This window comes from Gouania willdenowi, chromosome 18 (assembly GCF_900634775.1).
Source record: "Gouania willdenowi chromosome 18, fGouWil2.1, whole genome shotgun sequence".
NCBI lineage: Eukaryota > Metazoa > Chordata > Actinopteri > Blenniiformes > Gobiesocidae > Gouania > Gouania willdenowi.
The window spans coordinates 26,153,741-26,176,215 of record NC_041061.1 but is presented as its reverse complement, the minus strand read 5'-3'; the positions used below and the strand labels follow the sequence as shown (position 1 = coordinate 26,176,215).

At 40.0% G+C, this 22,475-nt stretch overlaps 1 protein-coding gene across 3 annotated transcripts in view; it reads right to left on the bottom strand.

Moving 5' to 3' along the window:
* Positions 1-1,382: 1,382 nt before the first annotated feature.
* rtn3 (reticulon 3) overlaps positions 1,383-22,475 on the bottom strand; it is a 45,913-nt gene continuing 24,820 nt past the window's right edge. For all 3 annotated transcript variants that reach the window (XM_028474033.1, XM_028474034.1, XM_028474035.1), the window contains 6 exons: positions 14,276-14,483; positions 11,265-11,403; positions 8,965-9,034; positions 3,153-3,199; positions 2,203-2,261; positions 1,383-2,128 (listed from right to left, as the gene is read on the bottom strand). In XM_028474033.1, the coding sequence (XP_028329834.1) occupies positions 2,080-2,128; positions 2,203-2,261; positions 3,153-3,199; positions 8,965-9,034; positions 11,265-11,403; positions 14,276-14,483 (572 nt within the window). In that variant the 3' untranslated portion in view covers positions 1,383-2,079. The remainder of the gene's footprint in view (positions 2,129-2,202; positions 2,262-3,152; positions 3,200-8,964; positions 9,035-11,264; positions 11,404-14,275; positions 14,484-22,475) is intronic.

The window sequence follows — 22,475 nt, the reverse complement described above, 5'->3', positions numbered from 1 at the left end:
GAAACTTACCTTTTATTTTGAAATCACTTCTAAATACGCCATTAAATAAAACTGACTGCTGCTCATTTGATGCTTGAAGTTTAAGAACTTTCACACAGGTCAATCTGTTTCTGCATATTTAACTGAACTTTTACATAGATTTTGGGGCTTCACCACATCAGTCTGTCGAAGAAGAATTTTCCTGAATAACAAGGAGGCGGTAGTCTGGACTTACAGGATCTTTACACTGTTTTCTTACGGGTGGTCAGTGCAGCATCCTTATCTATATGACATATGTTGGGCCTCATGAGCAGAAATCTTAAGAGTTCTTTGGAAAAATTACAACAAAACAAAATGAAATCCCTCAAACCAAATTAAGGTGAAGGGTCCAAGGCTATTGGAGGACACTTAGGTGGATGTTCTTAATCAAACGCTGTTCAGCTCTTGGACTTTTGACACACTATTACTGTGAAAGTGAAGCAAACAGTGATCATAAAGGAATGTGTTGGGTTCCGTATTGAACAACCAGGGGCCTCATGTATAAAACGTTGCATAGGATCCAAACCAAAAGTTAAATATTCTGAATTATCAAATCTGTCTGAGCACACCTGCAAGCATTCCCACTTCATATCCTGCCCTCGACACACCCACATTCTACCATAAACGGTCAAATGAGCTCATGAATGGTTTTAGCATCTAAACGAGCTGATAACCAATGGGGTTTTACACTTGATCATGACAGAAAAAGAATTTCAGAACAAAGTAGCATTGCTAATAATAAAAAGCAAGTTAGTGACAGCAGTCGTCAATACTGAGAGTTCCAGAGTGAAATATGGCAGGGGTGAAGAAAAAGCATCTGATCTGAAGGTGGAAACCAAGAGGAGAATCTCTTGGGAACATATTTGCGTACATGGAGCAAATAGCTAAAAAAAGAAATATCTATAACACTGCAGGCTTAGTATTGATTACATGGATGTAGAACTCTGATATGTGAGGACAGTTAATGTATGAGATTTGGCTTTAATTGCCCATTTCCGGCATCTCTCTGAAATGTTTGTGTATAAGGTTCATAGTTAACGTACCATTCTCACATGATGTTTATTTTTTTTAAATCACAAATTTTCATAGGAAGCGTATTTCAGGCCCGGATTTGTGCGTGTGCAACACTTATAGACGAGGCCCCAGGAGTTTAGTTCATCAGACTGAGCTCAGACTTCTGCTCAATGAACCCAAACAGAAGCGAATAAGTAACATCAAGAACAGTAAGAAGAAGAGAAAAGAAAAATCCAAATGTACCTCGGAGAACGCAGCACTTTGTGCCAGATTTAGCAGAACATCAGGCGTATGTACATCCAAAAATCATCTGATCACAAAGTGAACTAGACCCAATCATCACAGCTGGCTCAGGGTTCCAAACCTTTTATTTCAACCTGATCATGTGCTTCCAAAGGAAAACTTCAGTGCATTGCAGAAACTTACAAACACAAGTGCCTGGAAGATGAATGGGAACAAACAGGCCAACCAGTAACAGATCTAATACCAACTGCTAAAAGTAAACTCATATGCACATAATAGCTGCAGAGCAAGAGATCAGCAGAAGACCAGCCACAATCACACCCTAAAGGTGGTTGCCTCTAGAACAGTTTCTTTTGGATTTATTGTTTTGTTTTTACTTTTACAGGTTTAAAAGAGCCGATGACCTTCGGTGGGAAAATGTTTTAAGTACAGACATTTGCTTTGGTTGTGACTTACAGCCATCATCTGTCCTCCTGCATGCAGTACCAGCTCATAGATTCAGTCTAGTTCACTCCACCCTGCCTCTATTTCCCTGTGAGCGCACGCAGACGGGTAGTCCCACTGTGCAGACGGACTGCTCGTCAGCGCAGACCCTCTAACACTTGCGATTTAAGCTGCGCAGTAGTTTTACATTGAATAGCAAGTAGCTCAGGTTTCCTATCTAGCAAGGTTCAGTGAAGTTGGTGGTCAAGAGTAACGGCGTGGAGGGGAGGAGTTAGACTGGCAGGGTGGGGCTTTCCTAGAGAAAAGTGGGGGTGGGCTCAGATGATGATGAAGATGATGGTGATGTGAAAGAGAAGCTGATCATTCGGTTTTGCTGCGTTTCACAGCTCCAGGGAGCTTCTCTTGTAGCCTGTGGGAGAAAACAGAGCAAGTGAGTGGCTGCTGCTGGTCACATGATCAAAGCACCATCACTGAGGCACCTACTTGGCAATGGTGGAATTGATTTGAGTGCGTGCCAGGTCGATGTAATGATCAATCTGGGTCTGGAAGGACAAGAGAGAGGTATTGAGGATCAACTGAAGTCCTTACTAGTTACTAGTGGGCATGCATGAGGACATCCTCCATTGGTTGTGTCAACTCAAAGGTAAACTGACAGGTCATGTGACGCAATGAGCCTTCCTACAGTGCACTGACATTTTCAATTCAACAAATGGTCGTTTGCTACTAAAATCATCCAAACTGAGTCTTTGACTTGATAAGAAATATCTGTTGATCTGGATCATCCTGCACAAAAAGATAGATCTTCCATCACGAGTTGTTGATCTGCACCAGACTGGAAGGGATTAGAGCTCACACCAGGACTTCAGCTACAGACCAAACATGGAGACTGGGCATCAAAGGCAGTGTGGAAGGCTCTGTGAGGGGGAACCACACTTTCAACAGTTTCAAACTTAAAGGCTCATGTCTCTGTTTAAGAATCTTTTGGATGATCTACGAGTTTTCAGGCTGCTTTACTGCATCAGGACTGTGAAGACATGCAAACTCCACACAGAAACACAGCGCCTAGAAAACAAAGTGACTTTGTTCTCCCTACATATCACCAACTCATACTAATGCACTGCTGAAATAAGATAAGCAGTGCTGTTCTCAATTAATCTAATTACATAGAAACAGAGGCAGACTGTGAGGAAGATCTAAGAGTAAAAGAAGGTTAAAGAAGCAGTGTGTATGTGCATGTGTTGTGCATCCAAGCCCTGAAGTGTGTGTGTGTGTGTGTGTGCGCTTTGTTTGGTGATGACATTGTTGTTTGGAATGACATAATGAGCTGCACAGAGCCCTCAGTGTGTGATTGCAGTCATCCTCTGAGCTCACTGCTGCTGCTTTTGTGTGTGTGTGTGTGTGTGTGTGTGTGTGCGCGTGTGTGTGTGACTCACCTTGTTCTTCTCATAGATGGGCGGCACAGCAAAGAGCAGGATGTCAGCTGGAGAACACAGACAATGGAGAACTTTAAGAGACAACAGCAGGACATGCACACGTTGCTGCAGATTACAATAGACCTCCAAACACTTTTAGACTGTAAACATTACAATGGTCACGGTTACATGATGACTTTTAATTCGGAATTAGTTATTCTGAATTCAATTATTCAGAATTAAAGTGTTCTGCTTTGTGTTTACATAAAATAGTTATTCAATTGTTCTTTAGGTCTGGGGGTTGGGAAGGGCTCTGATTGGACAGGGGGAGAACGTGACTCATCACGTCTATTGGGACAAAACACAAAATAAACCTTTCCTTTTCGGCTACAACATAGAAGACCACATGAGAACTGTTTTCACTTTTATTTTGATTGTAGTTTTGAAGCAGCAGCTTAACAATAACACACGGTTTCACTTTGCTCTATGGAGCAGAAGAGAGATAGAGCAGGAGAAGGGAGGTAGAAGTCCGTACTTTGGTCAATCAAAGCCAGCGGTTAATACAACAGCTGTTCTACCTACAACTATACAGGACGTTGAGTGAAAAAATAAGTTTTTAATGATCTGCTTCATGCCCCAATGAAGCCGTCTCTTTTGTCGAGGTCCATGTGTGTCATAAGTCTGTGTGAATGTCTATCCACTCTTTTCATTATATCCATGTCTTTTAAGGCTCTTAATAAATAAATAGTGTTGGCTGGTGTCCGTACAGCCATCTAGGACTATGTCAAAGCGGAACTAAGTGTTTACAAGATAGAGGAATTATTTAATTTCAAAGTGAACCAGCCACCTAATTCAAATTTAAGATTAATTCGGAATTGAATTTGCATTAGGAATTACGTGTTTACAAGGTCAGTTTAAAGAGGAATGAACTATTATTCTGCTTTAAAGAGGAATTAAAGCTCCCATGTAAACATGGCGAATGTGTCTGAAACATGGATTACTGTGTCCTCAAAGTGTCACCGTCTGTTATAGAAGAATGAATAAAGTTAAAGGTCCTATATCATGCAAATCAACTTTTTTTTAGCTTTTAACCGTACAATGTTAATTCCTTATCAACAACATCCCCAAAGTATTATTGGATTCCTTCCTGCATCTCCGAGAAATCCTCAATAATCCTGCTCTCTGCCCTCTTCTGAAAAACGAGCGGTTCAAATTCTAGTGACGTCACTAGAATTCTGAATCATCCCCTCCAGGAAGTGCCTGCTGCTGGTGCCGTGCCTCCACAGTGAACATACACGCTCATTCTCTCTGATGCTAGAGGCATGCAAGTGGCCGAAGAACATCCGTTTGGATGGTCATTGCCCTTTCTTATCCAGTCTGCATAGGGAAAATAAACTGGCTTTGTTATTGTACCAAAAGAATGTCTGGTAACCGATAATGCACGTTTGACTGCAAAAGTCCTCAGAATTTATTCAAACTTCCTAAAGAACAGTCGACTCGCCAGATGTGGTTGGAATTTATCTTTGGGAACACGCGACACACCATCCAGCATCCGTTAGTCTGTGACCGTCACTTTACAAAAGACTGCTTGGTGAATCTTGGCCAGTTCCAAAGTGAATTGTCCAGCAAATTATGTCTTCAAACCTGAGAGATTCCCACAATAAAACCCACTGATGGAGAGGCCACAGCCCTAAGTAAAATAAACTTATCTATAGTCACTTCTTTCTCTTTATATTTGAAACACATTCTCTGGAACTGTTTACAAAGTTTGGTGGGCGTGCTTGTTGCCCATGCTGCCGGCGCTCCAGGGCTACGTCATGAAATGGGAGGCACTCACACAAGGAGTGGTGGCGCTCCGAGAATCCGTGCGGGTTGAAAGAAAATGAGTAATATTTCTTAATAAATTTGTATTTTATTTTGCAAAATGTAAAATATTACCCATATGTGGCTGTAGTTGATTTTGGAAGGCCTTAATATAGCATGATATACTGTAGGACCTTTAAAGTTGTCCCTGAATACGACGATTGAAAATAAACCCAGAGAAGCGTACTGTTCCCCCTACATAGCAGCTTATCCATGAGGTCTGTAGTAATCAGATAGCACTTTATAAATGATGGAGAAGCTAAACAGGCAGCATGTTGATCATCATTCAGAAGCAGGGCCTGTGTATTTAGGCCTAAGAACCACAGACTGGCTGTGTGATGCTGTGTGTGAGAAATATCTTCTGATAACAATGAAAAGCTTCAGGACTTTATCTTTTTAGCCTGTGTTTATACCTTTGATTTCCCTCTTCTATATAAAGTATGTGTAAAACATAAGAGAGCTTTACTGATGTGTGCTGCAGAAAGAGGAACAGGAGGAGGAGGAGCTATCCATTAGTGCAGTCCTTATACGGCCCTGTAACCTTTGCATGTGTGAGGCCCCGGGACTGAGGGGGGGCTGCTGTCTGACCTTTAGCTTCCAGGCTGCTAGCAGGCTGCTCTCATGCGATCAAGTAAGTCTCAGGCGGCTAACGACTGAGACTAAGTCAGGAGTGACATGAAGAACATTCCAACTCAATGGTGTTTGGGTGCTGTGACCTGGTGTGTTAGGTTCTTTAAGATGAACTTTGACATTCATAATTTAAAATGTGGGTCACAGCCCCTAGTGGGCACAGAAAGTACTGCAGATGGAGCATGGGACCGACCTCAGCATACTAAAAGTACTCAATGTTTTCTTGAATCTAAAAATACAATATAATAAATAGTCATTGTCAATTAGGTTTTTATTTTTTTTAAATAATGTATCTCTTTATAACAGACTTAAAAACAATCTGAAATCAGTGGTGACTCAAGACAATCACCTAAATTATGCATTTTAACAATCTGTCCTTGAAAAATCTCATAAACCTTCTTAAAATCTCTCAATCATTGAAACAATGAGAAACATCACCTCCTAGAAATTAAAGGTATGACAAAAAAAACTCACGGCTTAAAGAGCAGTAAATAACTTTTTGTTATACTTCGAATTTAGAATATCAGCCTGCTTAAACTCTGAAAGAAAAGTACACTATAGTAGATCACTGTCTGAAAAAGCTATAGCTCGGGTTAAAGATTTAGCTCCATCACTGATTACCTTTAACCCATATGATATCGCTACGGACAGTAGCTATCAATGTCTAACGACAGAGAAAATAAATGATCTTCTCAACAGTGCAATGTATGTCATAAAAAGGTCGCTCCCTGGTATAAATCTGAATTGCGTCTTTTAAAATAGGCATTGCGAAAATTGGAAAAGAAGTGGCTCTCCTGAAACATGTTAGAAGTTAATATAGCTTGGAAGAAAAGTTTGTTAGCTTATAAAAAAGCTTTCCACAAAGCTAGAACCTCCTATTATTCAACTTTAATAGAGGAAAACAAGAACAATCATCGGTGTTTATTCAACACTGTAGCCAGGCTCACCAAAAGCCACAGCTCTGTTGAACCCTCTATTCCTGTCAACCTGAGCAGTGACGCTGACGACTTCATCAATTTCTTTACTGATAAAATTCTAACAATTAGAAACAAAGCTAATGTCCCCCCTGCAGGCATTCTCAATAATTTCTTAAACAAGCAGCTCCTGAAATTACCCCAACATGCAGCTTTTATTTACATAGTTTCACTCCAATTGGCCTATCTGAACTGACCTCAATAGCTAGTGCTTCTAAACCAACAACCTGTCTTTTAGATCCAATCCCAACTCCACTATTTAAATTTCATTCACTAATTAGCACTAATATGATGAACTATATTAATAATCTCTAGCAACAGGTTATGTACCACAGGCCTTTAAAACTGCTGTAATCAAACCTCTCCTTAAAAAACCAACCATTGATCCAAATGACTCGTCCAATTATAGGCCAATATCCAATCTCCCTTTTGTTTCCAAAATTCTTGAAAAAATCATTGCAGGTCAATTATGTGATCACCTACTTAGGAACAATTTATACAAGAGCTTTCAGTCTGACTTTAGAGCCCATCACAGCACAGAGACTGCCTTAGTAAAAGTAACCAATGATCTCCTCTTAGCCTCAGACAGAGGGCTGGTCTCAGTTCTGGTGCTCTTAGATCTCAATGCAGCCTTTGATACAGTGGATCATCATCTACGGCTGCAGAGAATGGAAAGCGTTTTTGGGATTAAAGAAACAGCGCTGGGTTGGTTTAAATCCTACCGATCAGACAGAACCCACTTTGTTCATGTTAATAATCTGTCCTCAGCGCACGCCAGAGTTAATCATGGAGTTCCACAAGGTTCAGTTTTGGGACCAATACTCTTTACATTATATATGCTTCCACTAGGTAACATTATCAGAGAACATGATACAAATTTCCATTGCTATGCAGATGATACACAGCTTTATCTCTCAATGAAATCAGATAAAATGTATCAGTTATTAAAACTCCAGGCTCAAACTCAAGACATCACTGATGAGCTGTAACTTTCTCCTTCTTAACCAGGATAAAACCATATTTTATTTGGTCTAAAACACCTCAGAGATAAATTATCAGAGCAAATAGTGTCTCTGGATGGCATTACTCTGTCATTGATAATGACTTATCTTTTAACTCTCATATTAAACAAATCTCAAGGACAGCTTTTTTCAGCCTGTGTAATATCTCTAAAATCAGGAATATATTAGCCCAGAGTGATGGTGATAAACTAATCCATGCATTTGTTACATCTAGATTCGATAATTGTAACTATCTACTCTCAGGATATTACAATAACTCATTAAAAAGTATCCAGTTAATTCAGAATGATGCAGCCAGATTAACAGGTACAAACAGGAGAGAGCATATTTCTCCAGTATTGGCTTCCTGTAAAATCTAGAATAGAGTTTAAAATCCTCCTGTTAGCATCCAAAGCTCTGCATGATCAAGCTCCTGCATATCTTAAAAACCTGTTAGTGCCCTATCATTTGGGCAAAACACTCCGCTCTCAGTTTGCAGGTCTTCTGGAAGTTCCGAAAGTGTCCAGAAGTAGAACAGGAGGCAGAGCATTCAGCTATGAACCAGGCTTCTCGCCTTGGGAACCAGCTCCCAGTCTTAGTACAGGTGGCTGCTACTCTCTCCACCTTTAAAGCTAAACTCAAAACCTAATTATTTGCTAAATTGTATACCGTAAGATAGCGTTAACCTGAAACAGAAATGGTTGCATTTGTAATGGTTGCAATCAGTGACCATTACACGAAATGGTCAACACCTCAGACCATTACGTGCGACCATTGAACTCAAAACCTACTTATTTGCTAAAACATATAATTGCGTTAACTTAAAGTGGACAGAGTCTCGTCTGTAATGGTTGCAATCGGACCATTATGTGCACCCAGTACAATATGAAGTCCCGTCTGTAGTGGTAGCATTTCAGACCATGGCAGATGCCCGAAGACATTAAACGTTAACCTTACCACTAGGAATGAAGCCCAAAACCATGCAGGCAGACCTGCTAATAGTGTATCATGTTTTTCTGCAGTCAGTGCCTTCTCCTCGCCCTTCTCTCTCTTTTCTGTTTCAGGTGTCTTGATGCTGGAGCTCGCAGTTCCTGAACAAGGGTTCGTGGCTCAACTAGTCTGGGACACTCCAATGTCTATCCTTCTATCCTGTTCCGTTTGCCCAGTCTGACCACTAACCCCAAACAGTCAAAGCGGGTGGCTGCCACCTTTGAACCTGGTTCTGCTGGAGATTTCTTCCTATACAAAAGAAAGAGGGAAATTTCCTTCCCACTGTGCCTTGTTGCATGCATTAGATCATGTGATTAACCAAGCAGTTGGAGCTTTGATAGTGTTATTGGATGAAGCTGCTGGACCAGTGCTTACCCAGGATAAGGATGGTGATACCATTGAAGACGGCGCCTACGTAGGTCAAAAGCCACATGACCACAGCCAGCTGGGGAGAGAAAAAAGAGCAGACAGGAGCAGTCAGAGAGCACCAGCACCAACATCTCAGATTCACTCCAACATTATCAACAGGGCTTGTTCCAGAAATAAGTTTAGATGGTGGGTAAAAAGACTTTTGCACCAAACGATGACACTCAACAGTCAGCATTAGCATCATCACACCTGAACACGGCGCACCATTGCTCAGTGAAAGTCAGTGTTCAGTTGTTGTCCTGTTACACATTATTAATGTGACAGAGGTCCTCAAACCTTTACCAAGCCCTGGGTCGACCTTCCTTTTCCTTGCAGATGATACAAACTAGGACATAGGACATCAGAGACGCCACAGAGGGACTGTCCTCATTTATTTGGAGCTAAAGTGAGCGACCCCAGGAGAGCACGCTCTGATCACTCCCTTGATTGGCTCTCTTTTCTCTAGGATGTGACCATGACAAAAGCCAAAAAAATGGATACCAGTACCTGGAATGGGACATTCAGGGTCACTTGCTGGTTAAATTTGATGCTGAAAATTCAAATTTTAAAAAGGCCTTTAATGTAACAAAATCAAATGCTAAACAGCTCACAGTGCTTCCTTTAAAAATACTGGAACTAAAGGAGAGGCTTTAAATGCTAAATCTATGGAGGACCAAACCTGCCAAAAGTATAAATAAATAAATATTGGAATAAATAAATAAAAGAATGAATAAATAATTAATTAAATGCGTGGGTTAACTGAGCGATCCAATCAGATCTGTTCCCGGAGAGACTTCCTGTTAACGCAGCATGGCTTCAACCGGGAGACCCCTAGTAGACCTGCTGCAGGAAGCTGCCGACCACCTTGATAATTGTGAGTTCATTTTGAGTATGCCATTAGATAGTATAACTAACAGAAGTCATTTTGCCAGTGTATTAATCTTCATCTGAGCCATGCTGGTCTGCTGCAACAGGAAGTGGATCTGATTGGATCGCTCAGTTGACCAATCCTGAATGAGACTGAGGTTAGTCCCTCCTACCTCATTAGCATACGGACACAGAAATGTATAAATAAATACATGTGGAAATAAAAAAATGTGGAAATAAAATGTATAAATACATGTAAAAAAAATAAATGTATAAATACATGTAAAAAAAATAAATGTATAAATAAATAAATGTTAAAATAAATAAATGTGGAAATAATTAAATTTAAGACATTTAATTATTTATGTCCCATTTATTTACCAGTTTTTATTAATTTATTCACACATTTGATTATTAACTTATTCATTCTTTTATTTATTTATACATTTTTTTAATTTATTTATACTTTTGGTAGGTTTGGTCCTCCATATAAATTAGCACAGCAGACCAACCTTGGCACACCCAGCACTTTAGTCTGACCTTTGAGACGACTTTGCAAAGAGTAGTAGACATTTGTATCATTTTGTAGATTCCATGACTCCAAACTCAAAATACACAGCTATAAAAAATCTAACTTGATGTTGCATTATCGTAAAAAGCAAATAAATCCCATATTCCATGCATGCTACAGATTTCTATGTATAGGAGCCACAGACAGTATATGAGCAGTAGCAGATCAGTTCAGACACACTCCAAGTGCCCTTTGTTCTATTGAACCATCATATCTTCTCATTCTATGCATTACCTGGGCTGGTATATCTGATGACTATCATGTCAGGGTGTCAAAGTACGTCTTAAAGAGCCGCATCAGCATGTTCACTCTCAAAGGGTCAGAGGAAAAAAAATTACCTTCTAATCATTGCAAAACACATTTTCTCTATGTGATTTCAGACCATTATTAGGTAAGGTTACACCCATGGAAACTGAATCAAGAAATTATTTATAGTTAGGCTTATTTCAGACCTCTGTAAACCAAGTTCAAATATAATAAATAAGACAAAACTGAATACAGGCAGCCTTGGGATGGACACAACTCTACATGTGTCACTGCAGCTGACAGAGACCATTCCTCTGTGTGTGAGCATTATTGATGGTTTTAGAGGCGAGGAAGACGCCATGCTTCCAAACAAAACACAGCACTAGTTCATCATGCCATTCACAGATATCATGGGACTAAGGGGAGCTTATTTTAGAACTATGGATCACATTCTGTTAATAAAGTGACCTGTGGAGCTGCTCCCGCTCCAATCAGAGCTATGAAAAAAGCTCCAGAGGGAATGAACCTTAATGGGACACAGTGGACCATTCCCACTGAGGAGGACAGTCCTGGAGATGCTCACTTTAAGGGAGTCCACAAGGTCCTCGACCAAGAAGAGGCGGCTCATCTGCTTCAGGGCTCGGTTGATGTAGGTCAGACTGGCGTCCACGTGCTTGCGGAAAGTCTCGGGGGGGATGCTGACATCCTTATCTATCAGCGCTCTGTGAAGAGGAAGTTACAGCAAGTATTTAGACCCATTTTCAGGAAGCAAAGCAGGCTGAGTTCACTGTAGTTATCTAACTTTAGGAAAAGGAAAGAAAAAGTAAAGTACAAGCAATCATTTAGGAAAATAAACTAGACTATTTATTAGCCCAGAACAAGCAGTGTTATTGATTTTGACAGACTCATCAGCGGATATGAAAATGAGATCAAAGGTGATGAATGATCAGCGTCATGGGATCCACTTCAGGAACTTCTCGTCTCTAATCTAATCTTTTTGACTTTTGAAACACCGGTGTTGCTGGTTGAATGTCTCACTGTGAAAGCTTTCCTTCTACTTCCTTCATTCCAGGCTTTAAGCTTCTCTGATCCTTGGAACAAACCTGCAGTGGGTTTGAGGTCAGTGCAAAGTCTCAGGGCTTTAAACCTTTTGCTCACCACTGTTCAAATAACATGCAGGCAGCAAGTTATAAAGGCTGTTTTAATGTCATTGGTGCATCTCATGTGTCCTAATGTTTCATGTTTCTGTAAATCACCTTAAATGGCCGGGGCTCAGAAATGTTCAAATGAAATAAATTCCCTCTACCCTTGCTTTGTATAGTTTTTGTGTGTCTAAGTGTGGCTGTTTAATAAAGATGCTTTGGAGGCTTCACAAAATCCATTTTTAAAACTGTATTCTCAGCATCTTTTTGTAAATTATGAAGGTGACTTCAGCTGCACCATGAGACTGAAGTGAAATCTGCACGTGTTGGTGGCTGTATTCCCAGATCTATATTGATCTATAACAAATGTTACCTTTAAATATACTGCCAGAAACTTAGAGAAAGAAATGACAACACATTATGTTTATAACAGTATCTTTAAAGTCTAATAGTTTACAAACTGATGTAGAGTAAAAAAAAAAAAAGTGAAAATAACTGAAACGATTGTAACAGGAATGTAACGATTCATACCACAATTTGTTGTTGCCAATTTGATTCATGGATGATATTGGTTAATTAATTTAAAACAATTCATTTCAAAATGTGACCGGGATATTAAACAGTGCAGTTGAGGATTAGATGTTTCTTGTAAGGGAATCAGGTACAGTAGTCCCTCGTTTATCACGGGGGTTACATTCTAAAAATAACCCGCAATAGGCGAAATCCGTGAAGTAGTTAGCTTTATTTTTTACAATTATACATGTTTTAAGGCTGTAAAACCCCTCACCACACACTTTATACACTTTTCTCAGACAGGAATTAACATTTCTATCTTGTTTTAACACTCTCAAAGTTCAAACCTTCATTTTTCTCTTCAGAGTCACACTGTTAGTGATCAGACATTGATGCCGAACGCATTCAGAATCTTTCTTGACGATGACGTCACGTCAACATGGACACCGGTCTGTTCACCCATTCAACCATGGAGTAGAAGCTGTGTGTGACCACCTGGAGCTGTATGACACGGCCTTTATAACCAGGACCGGACTAGGAAGGATTAGGTGTGGACAAGAATCAGTGAGGAGGTGGTAGTAGCAGGTATAAGTTATCTCTGTAGCACTGAGCTAGCATAGCATTAGCCGCTAATCACTCCGGCTTATTTCACTGGTGGTTTATGTTTATGAGAGGAGAAAAAGGAGCGCAGCTCCTTGCTTTATCAGGCAGTGAAACTCACCGAGTTGGATGTGTTGCTGGTGGGTGAACGCAGCATTAGCCAATCAGAACGCAGAACACAATGCATGTTCATACATTGTAAAAAATGCATCCAAAATTGCACTGTAAAAAAAAATCCGTGAAACACAGAGGCCGCGAAAGGTGAACCGTGTTATAGTGAAGGACTACTGTATTCATTAATGATGGCCATAAATAAATAAGTAAACAACATTTAATGGCAAATGTATTCACATTTTATTTTTTTTACTTAAGTCCAACCAACACTTGGGTTTAAATCTACAGGATGTTAACCTTTTCTGCTCTCATTTTCAATACTCAATGTTTTAAAAAAAAAGGTACATATAACAGCAGGTTTACCTGACTCTTCTGATTTCACGTTTTAAAAGCATGTTGTTCTCATAGTTACAAGCTAAGCTGCCTCAATGTATCACTTATTGGTTCTATTATTGTTAATTACATATTTAATCACTCGATGAGCTCTAAATACAATTGGGAAATGGACCCTGGTTGGGAATAGTTTGTAATAACTGTTCCCGTAACTAAACAGCCATTAACCTGCATGTTTAAAGCAAGGCTACAGCCTTCTGAAGCATATGAGTGAATACAACACTTAACAGAGTAGTGAAGAAAAAACATGAAATGGTTTTAGGCTTTCAAAAGCACTGGGACACTTTGTAGCCACAGAGCAGTTCAACACCATCTACGACGTCTCCTATTTTTACGCTGCACCCGTTTATTAGCCGACCTGTTGAAAAAAGGTTTGAGGTAGACTGAGCTGTAAGGAAGAGGGCAGGAGTTGGACTCTGAACTATAGAAAGATCTCCCCCAGCCTCTGGCTCCTCCTCTGAACCTCTTCTATAAACAGCTCCACCTCAGGGGGGAGCAGGAACAGGTGTCTGTGCTGCAGGGACGAGCAGCAGGACGCCACATCAAACTATCCTCATGCCTTCCCATGTGTTGTGATTTCTTTCCATTCACGAGGGATGGTGTTTTCTGGTGATTTTTAGTAAAAGTTAACATTTAGCCCACAAAGCAAAGGTCCCAGACTGTAGAATACCTGAGCGACAGGGGAACCTTTCAACAGCAGATTTAGTAAAATGACTTGCTTTTGCTGCAAAAGATTCTGTTAGATAATAATGTAGCAGGAACAATTAAGTTCAGAGCTATTTCTTCTGTATATATTATACATAAAGTCCACCTGCAGAGGATAGGTTCTTACTTGAAGGGGTGTCCCTCATTGGACTTCTGCACAGCCTGGACCACAGATTTGTAGATGCGGAAGGTGATGGTTACACAGAGCAAGGCCAGCAGCAGGTAGGAGACCACGCTGATGACGCTGAAGGCTGCCAGCGACAGCAGCACCAACATGGACAGGCCGAACACCAAGCCCGACTTCTTGGGGTCTCGCCAGTGGATCAAAGCATTCACTGCAGGAAGGAGGAAGAAAGTTAGACTGACCACTGTGACAAATTAAACTGGATGATACTTTATATGTTTGCAACTTTTCTTAAATGTCGTATTTTTGTTGTAAAATATTGTCTCATGCCAAATTGGTGGTCACCAAATAAAAGGTAGGAATGCACAATATTATTGGCAAGTTTTCGGCCAATATTGGATAATTATCGAACATTGGCTATTCAGGTAATATAATTAACTTATAAAATAGCAGGCTTTACTTCCTTGATCAAACCATAGACATCACATACGTAAACGCCTCTTGGCCCCTGAAAAGGCGTAACTATGCAATGCCATTTTGTGTGTGGGGAGCAAACTGCAGGAGTTAATGGAGGTGAGAGGCACTCCATGATCTCAAAGTCGATTTTCTTCATATATAGCTCCGACACAGAATGTTTGGATCATATAAAAACATAGTTTTTACCAATCAAATACAAAATGTAAATATATAAGTAGGTAGTAAATGTTTTAAGTTGGACAGGTTGCAATTACGTGTGGGGGTAAATATTGATTGATAGTAAACGGCCAAATGAGTTGTAAATCATCCTTTGGATATCAGCCAAAAATCTAATATTGTGTGCGTCCCTAAACACAACTATTATAGTACAGCATTAACAACCCCAGCTGGTTGCCTTTATCCACATTTACTAAAGTGCAACATTAACAGTTCAGGCCTCTTCACATTCATTTATCTTTGAAGCGATATGCAACCCATCACAATAATGCACATAAGATGATAGTGGCATCCATATCCTGAACCAATCAGCCATCTTACTACAGACCTTCTGCCTTCCAGCAGAACAAGGGAGACACCTTAAAACCAGAAAGCCTATCTCATCCCTACTAGTAAAGATTACAGTCTTTCAATTGAGATGTGTAAGTAATTGGCCGTGGCTACGGGTACGTTAAATGTATCCATAGACTGCCACTCTATGGATACGCAGCGCCCCTCATTGGCCAGCTTAGGGCACGTGATAGGTGCACGTCACTTAAAGCTCATATCTATTTTGAGCTACTCCGCTAACCCTTTTATTTTAGCCCTAATCCTAACCCTAAAATGTTTATTTTTGTGGGAAATGTATTTTTAAATTGTGGAATTTGCCGTGTTAAATATGTCAAAAATGAAAACAAAAAAAATTGTCAAAAGTGAAATTTGAACCTTCGTTAGCATAACCCACGTTATCGGAGAGTGTAGCGTCTCTGTATTTGAAGCTATCCTCAGCTTCGGGGTTAACTCCCTTGCTTCACAGCAGTCATTGAGTATGATATGGTACTCCAGTTCAATTCAACAGCTGATTTTTGACAGTCATTCAAAAACGGCATACAATACGGCAATCAATCTTCTACGGTCACACTCGCTCCCTTACTCCACACACTGGTCGAGCAACCAGCACATTCAGTCGCAGTTAAAGGGCCACTAACCCACACCCACACTGACAACAAATGTTATGTTCAGGTCCTGCATGGAAATTCTTCAACTCTTCCACTCCCTCACAGTCACAAGGTTGCGTTTAGGTCCCGAAAAATGGTACTGTTTGATTTTCTGTGAATCTGTATCAGGTAGTACCGAAGTAATTTGGTCAGTACCTAAAAAAACAACTTGAATTCATATGATTGAATCGGTGATCCGTTTTTTTAAACTCACTGATCGGTGATTGGCCCAAAAATCCTGATCGTGTATAGCCTCGTGTGTAAAGTCCTTCACCAAAAGGTGACAAACATTTACTGCTCAGGAAAAAAATCTGACCAACTAAGCTGTCTAAAGCGCATGAAAGTGTACTATACACTACTCCATTTACACTTTCTTTTCTTGAGAATGTGTTTACTCCTAGTTTGGATATTACACAAACTATAAAACAATTCTTGAAAACTCAAAATCCAGGCAGTGATTTAGCCCAAAAGACTGAGACTTTACTGATTGAATACAAAAGCAAAAATTAAATGAAGGATTAAACTGTACCAACAAATTAAATGTAAAGAAACAAACATTGCTAATCACTTGCTAGACTGAAGAACATTTCTGTAGAAAACCTTTGCAGTTACTCTTCTGTAGAGTAGTGCATGAGTGTTAAAAAGTATTTGGACAGGGTGAGATAAGAAATGCCATGTGTGCCTGTTACACCTCTTTTGGCACATGGAGTGCTGCTGCACAAGCATAGTCACTTCATGTTTGTGCGCATGTCTTGGTATAGAGTGGTGCACACACAGACGCTCGCCTCAACACAACATGCTTATGTAATGCTAGACTGTACTGGCATGCTCAGACCGACTGTGTGTGTGTGTGTGTGTGTGTGTGTGTGTGTGTGTGTGTGTGTGTGTGTGTGTGTGTGTGTGTGTGTGTGTGTGTGTGTGTGTGTGTGTGTGTGTGTGTGTGTGTGTGTGTGTGTGTGTGTGTGTGCGCGCGCGTTGGAGGGTGGGACAACACATCAAAAAGACAAGCCTCGTGTAAGTGCTGGTGGAGGGAACACGTGCACTGATGCCTAAAGGGCGACTAAGACCTCAGTGTTGCAGCTACATTAATGGATACAATGTTATGAGGACCTACTTGCATGGCAATGTATATTCTATTTTTCATGGTTCAAAGTGTCCATGTTTAATTTCTGTCCTTCTTTTAAAAAAATAAATTAAAACTAAATCTGGTAAATAATCCATAGAGCAGAAATTATTCTGGAACAGTTAAAAGGACTAAATTGGCCTTTAAGCTTCTCACATCTCAATCTAAACAATATAAATGGTAGTCAAATTCTTGACGTTATTACCTTAATGCAAGAATCTACTACTGGATGCTGTACTAGGTTCTGAGGTTGTCCGGTGTGCAGAAAAGCAACACTTAGAACTACACTTATACACACTAAACCTATCTGTCAAAAGGTTTTCACTACAAAACTGGACATAAACATGGGATTCTGAAGAAGCCATGTTTGGACCTTCATTAAAGATGACAATATCAGATACAACTGTAGATACGATGACAGCTCTAGGTGTTAATGATGACATCATCATTCCCTAGGCTTGCAGTCCACTTTAGGAGGACCTTGAATTATTCACAGCTAGTTAAATAAAGACAGTGCAACTCATTTGGAATAAGAAACAAACACGCACACAGTCTTGATGTGTGTGTGTGTGTGTGTTTCTCGTTCCAAGTGAGTGTCATTATTTGAGAGTTAGCACAATCCTGACCAACCCCACCCGGCCAATCAGCAGCTCAAACATCCAGAGGCAGACAGACCTGAAACGTTTACTGTACGTTGGCTGATGGAAAAACCTGAGCTGTCACTTTCAAAGACTGGTACCAGAGGAACCGGTTTATGGAATGTTCATGACACATCCACTCACTGCACACAACCAGGGTAGGGTATAGGGCTGGGCGATACTGCCTTTTTTTATTATCTTGATATTTTCAAGATATATCACAAGATATATCTCGATATTTGGCCCTTGCCTTTAGATTATGCTTTGATGCATAAAATCAAACCAGAATGGCAATACTCAATATATATTGATGTTTTCTCTGTGATATCACTATTATAGCATAGCGTACCTGTTAGAGGCAAACCCTTAAAATAACACCTTTATTAACAGAAGTGTAGAGAACAATATCAAAATGTATAAAACAAATGATGTGCATTTGTGCATATTTTAAAAACAACTTCAGCTGACCAAAGTGCTGTACAGTTTTTTTAATTATTACAATTAGCTATCAATTATTTATTTATTATTATTGTGAATTTATCAGATAAATAATTAATAAACAGTTTCCACTACTAATACGCACTGTAATGATCACCTTCTGATGACTGTCCCTTTAAGGGCCCCATGGAAACGTAAGGTCAGAGTTGAGTCAGACATGCCTACTTCCTGGGTTGTACTGAGTGCACCGACAGAGCTTTATGTTACTTTTCTGTTACTGTTCCGCCTGAAATGACATCAGCAGCGTTTAAGCTTCCCCTGCTTACAATAAACGTGTAGTGTGATGGTAACGAGTTGTTTTGAGTCCTGTTTATAACGTTATCGACCCGCGGAGACCTCTGGATCTCTTCACACACACAAATTTACTGAGCATTATGCCTGCCATAGACTTTGTCATTATGGGGACCATGTCCTTAGCGATATGGTAGGCTACTGCTTTGGTAATCTCACCCTACTTTCATAAGGCACAGCATGAGTCATTGAAGCTTTCAGCGTGGTTTGTTTCGGCTGCGATCAGAAACTTTTAATGTTGAGTGAATTATATATATAGTCTTATGCTATATCTCCTAGATAAATATATCGATATTTATTAAAAACTCAATATATCGCCCAGCCTTAGTAGGGTATTCACACTGGTCCCCACACTGCAGCAGTCAGGGATTTAGTGAGAAACAGCTAGTGTCTTTTACTCAGTCAGCAGCAGCAAAGGTTCAACAATCCATCAAAGCAGTGGCTCTGTGCCAATAGGGCTGTGGTGTTCTTTGCATCACACCTCTGTTAACTGCAGTAGCAGCTCGACAGACTCTGCTTTGATGGAATGAGGACCAAACCACTGCAGGTGATGAACTTCAAGGGTGACGTGTCAGTTTCACTGTAACAATCCCATCACATCCCTTAAATAATAAGAAAATCTAAAACAAAAGTATAGTCAGAATAATAAACATTAGTAAGTATTGTATGGTGCGCCATGCCTCACAAAAGTAAAGCACAAATGACCATCATTTACTTTAAAGCAGAAACCCTTGTGTCACAGACATCTTTTATTGCCGACATGTTTATCAGACATGCCACAAATAAAAACCCAGATACAAATGAAAAAAGCAGTACTGTTGGCTTTAAAAACGCAGGCACAGCAGCTTTGTTGCTGCATTAAACCCTTCTAACTCCAGGATAAAACAGCTTTCATGGATCATCTACAGGAGCTGACAAGCCTCGGGAATAAAACAATTAGGGATTCTTTCCAGAAAAACTTCAGCTGCACTTTGCTCAAAAACAAAACTGAACTCTGACTATCTGACAGCAGCAATGGGCAGGGTTTCCTCACCCTGCATAGCAGGGGTGCGCCTTCCCAGCATGCTTTGCCGTCTGTACCCACAGGGGAGGCAGGCAGTCTTTGTTTGTTATATTTGGGCATCAGACTGGCCTGAATTCACTGCTACACACACACAGGCACTGTGAGCGGCTGAATGTTTGCGTTAGTTTACACAGATTGTCACTTTCAGCCTGTACACATGCACTTCAAACAACATAGAACACAACATACACATACATACTGTATATAGAGCCTTATTAAATGCTGGATATTTACAATAACTAGGGACTGTGGGGACAGTGCACCAATAGGAGGGCTGTAGCCACTTAACTTTAATAGATAGTAGCTTTGTAACACTTAATATCATCAGGAACAGACTGATCCTACTCATCAGGCAAAGGCAGTACAAACTGGTCTTGTTTGACGCAGTCAAATATGATTTTGTAACATTCTGTATAACTGTATATATATCACACTGGCCAAGTATAAAAAAATAAATATTCATGCTGAGAAGTACTCAAACCAATCACACCTTCAGCATTAAAACAAGTGAATCATACCACACAATAATAAACCAAGGTGTGGTCTAGCGACACACTTAAAGCTGATATCCGGAGTTTCTGAGAAATCTATGTTTATGTATCATTCTTGTGAGATACAAAAAATAACTATCTAGTCTTTTACTATGGTCTACTGCCGGTGGTCATTCAAATACAGTATGTCAATGTATTTAAGTCCCACCTTCGTCCTATAGATCCCTATACAAATAGAAAATCGCGCCGCGATCGCCCAGCCAATAAGCTTCGACTTCCTGTAGAGGAGACTTTCAATCAAAATGAATGCACGTGTGTAAACTGTGCACGAAAACAAGGCAGCGCGTCACAACAGCAAACGAGTATCACTCTGAGCAGTATAGCATCATGGAGGAGCGCTCCGAAACTCCAAAGCTTCTACTAAAAAACAAAATAAAAATCCTGGTACAAAGACGTCTTCATGACAGCAACAGAATTTATGTCAGAACTGCTTTTCAAAGGTGGAGAGACTTGCGGCTTTTTAATAGGATTCCGAACGGACCCTGATTTGGCTACACATTTCTCATGTTTTAATCAAACTACCATAAGTGTTTTATTAGTGAAAAACAATACTACACGTGTGTTAAACGTTATGTTCCGTGATGAGCTTGCACTAAAGTAGAGGCGTGGCTTCTGGTAGATTGGCAAAGGCAGGGGGAGGGGGAGGAAGTGGAGCTGTTTATTGAGGGACATTGAGACGTTCGCTTTTAAATTTTCTCTCTCTCTTTTCATCCTCCAGATATCAGCTTTTAGTAGCGATCCTTATCAAAACTCATGGTCAGATGGAGAGTACACTGAAACACACAGACCAGTGATCACTATGGCTTTAAACAAAGCTGACCACAACAAAGTATCAGCTTACGTTCCTTTTGTAACTAATTCTGTGAGCAGCAGCACGTGGTTCTGTGCGGTGCCAGCAGAATGCCGCACTCATAGGTTTGGAACGACTGGTCTGAATATCAGCCACTGTAAAAGGGCGGTTGTACCCATGGGTGTCCAATTAAAGACCAGATTTACAGACTACAAAAGTTGTACTTGAGCATAGTAACAGAAAGGCAGACAGGGACGTCAAACCCATTCACTAAGATGACCTCTCACGACAACATGACCACAAATTATCACTCCTCCCCAAGGTGACCTCTAGATATTATGCAGCTACTTTTGGATTGCTTAATTCTTTTGGATGATCCTCTGTAATTTTGCCAGTACACCATGTGAAGTGACATCAAGGCAGAAACCCAATACAGTGGATTGACTGTACAACCCGACTTATAACTTTTCAAGACTCTCAGCAAGCCAACACGAGGCACCATATTTAACCTATCACCGACCCAGTGTCAGAGGACCCCTGCTGAGTTAAAGGACAGAGGGCATGGTGGGGTTAAAGGCTCAGATGAAGTAAGGAACAGTAAATCATGTAAAATCCCTTTTCTGAGGTATATTTGTAACTAACAAATCAATTACAACTGCATTGTATTGTTAAAAAAACCCTACAAAACATAGGAAAGTTTATGGAACAAGTTTTTCAAATCCATTTTTTTTGTAGCTTTAGAATGTCAACAAACATTAAATAAAGAGTTGAAGGCAGGTTTTCTGTTCACTGAGGTGTTACTATTCCTGTGCAGGCTGTCTGTGCCGCTCCATAGAGCATCAGACAAACAGACATTCTCTCACGAGAACACCTGCTCCATCTACTCAAATGCTTCTCGGCATTAGCTGCATGTGTGCTGCAAAGCTGTAACCGTGCGCACTCTTACAGTCCCAGCATATTGAAAAGGTCAGTGATATAATGCAACAATAAACAAATCGTGCAGCTTTTAGAAAAACATGTTTATGCACAGATAGGATTTTTTTTTTTATTGTCGAAGAATGTCAATGATAATGACATGGTTTGGTTTTAATTTCAAACTTCCATGATTGTCAGTCTCTGATTTTTTATAGTATTTGCAGAGTGGCAGTTTAAAATTGGTTTATTTGTTTATACTATTGTTTATTGTTATCTTCCTATTGAGTTGAAAGTCATATCCAGAGTAAGTATGGCCAGAGTTACCATCAAGAAAATATGGTTATTTTTCAAGGTGCTTTTTTGGGGACTTTTTTCCCTTTCCAAAATGATTGCAACATGTCGTTATCAAGAGCCCAATATCACTTATATCGTATCAGTAACTTTGTCAATTGTCCCACATCTCATATGCTGTACATGTGTTTGGCCTTGTGGTTGTTTGATTACTGAGATTTAAAGTAATATTGATTTCTTTATTTGCTATGTCGAATGAATGCCACTTTCAACAAAGGTTTTAATTATCACTACTGACAGTAAACAAAGGACTTTAAAGTGTCTGTGACATGAAATATTAGTGTTTAAACCAAACAGGTTATTGACCAGAAGT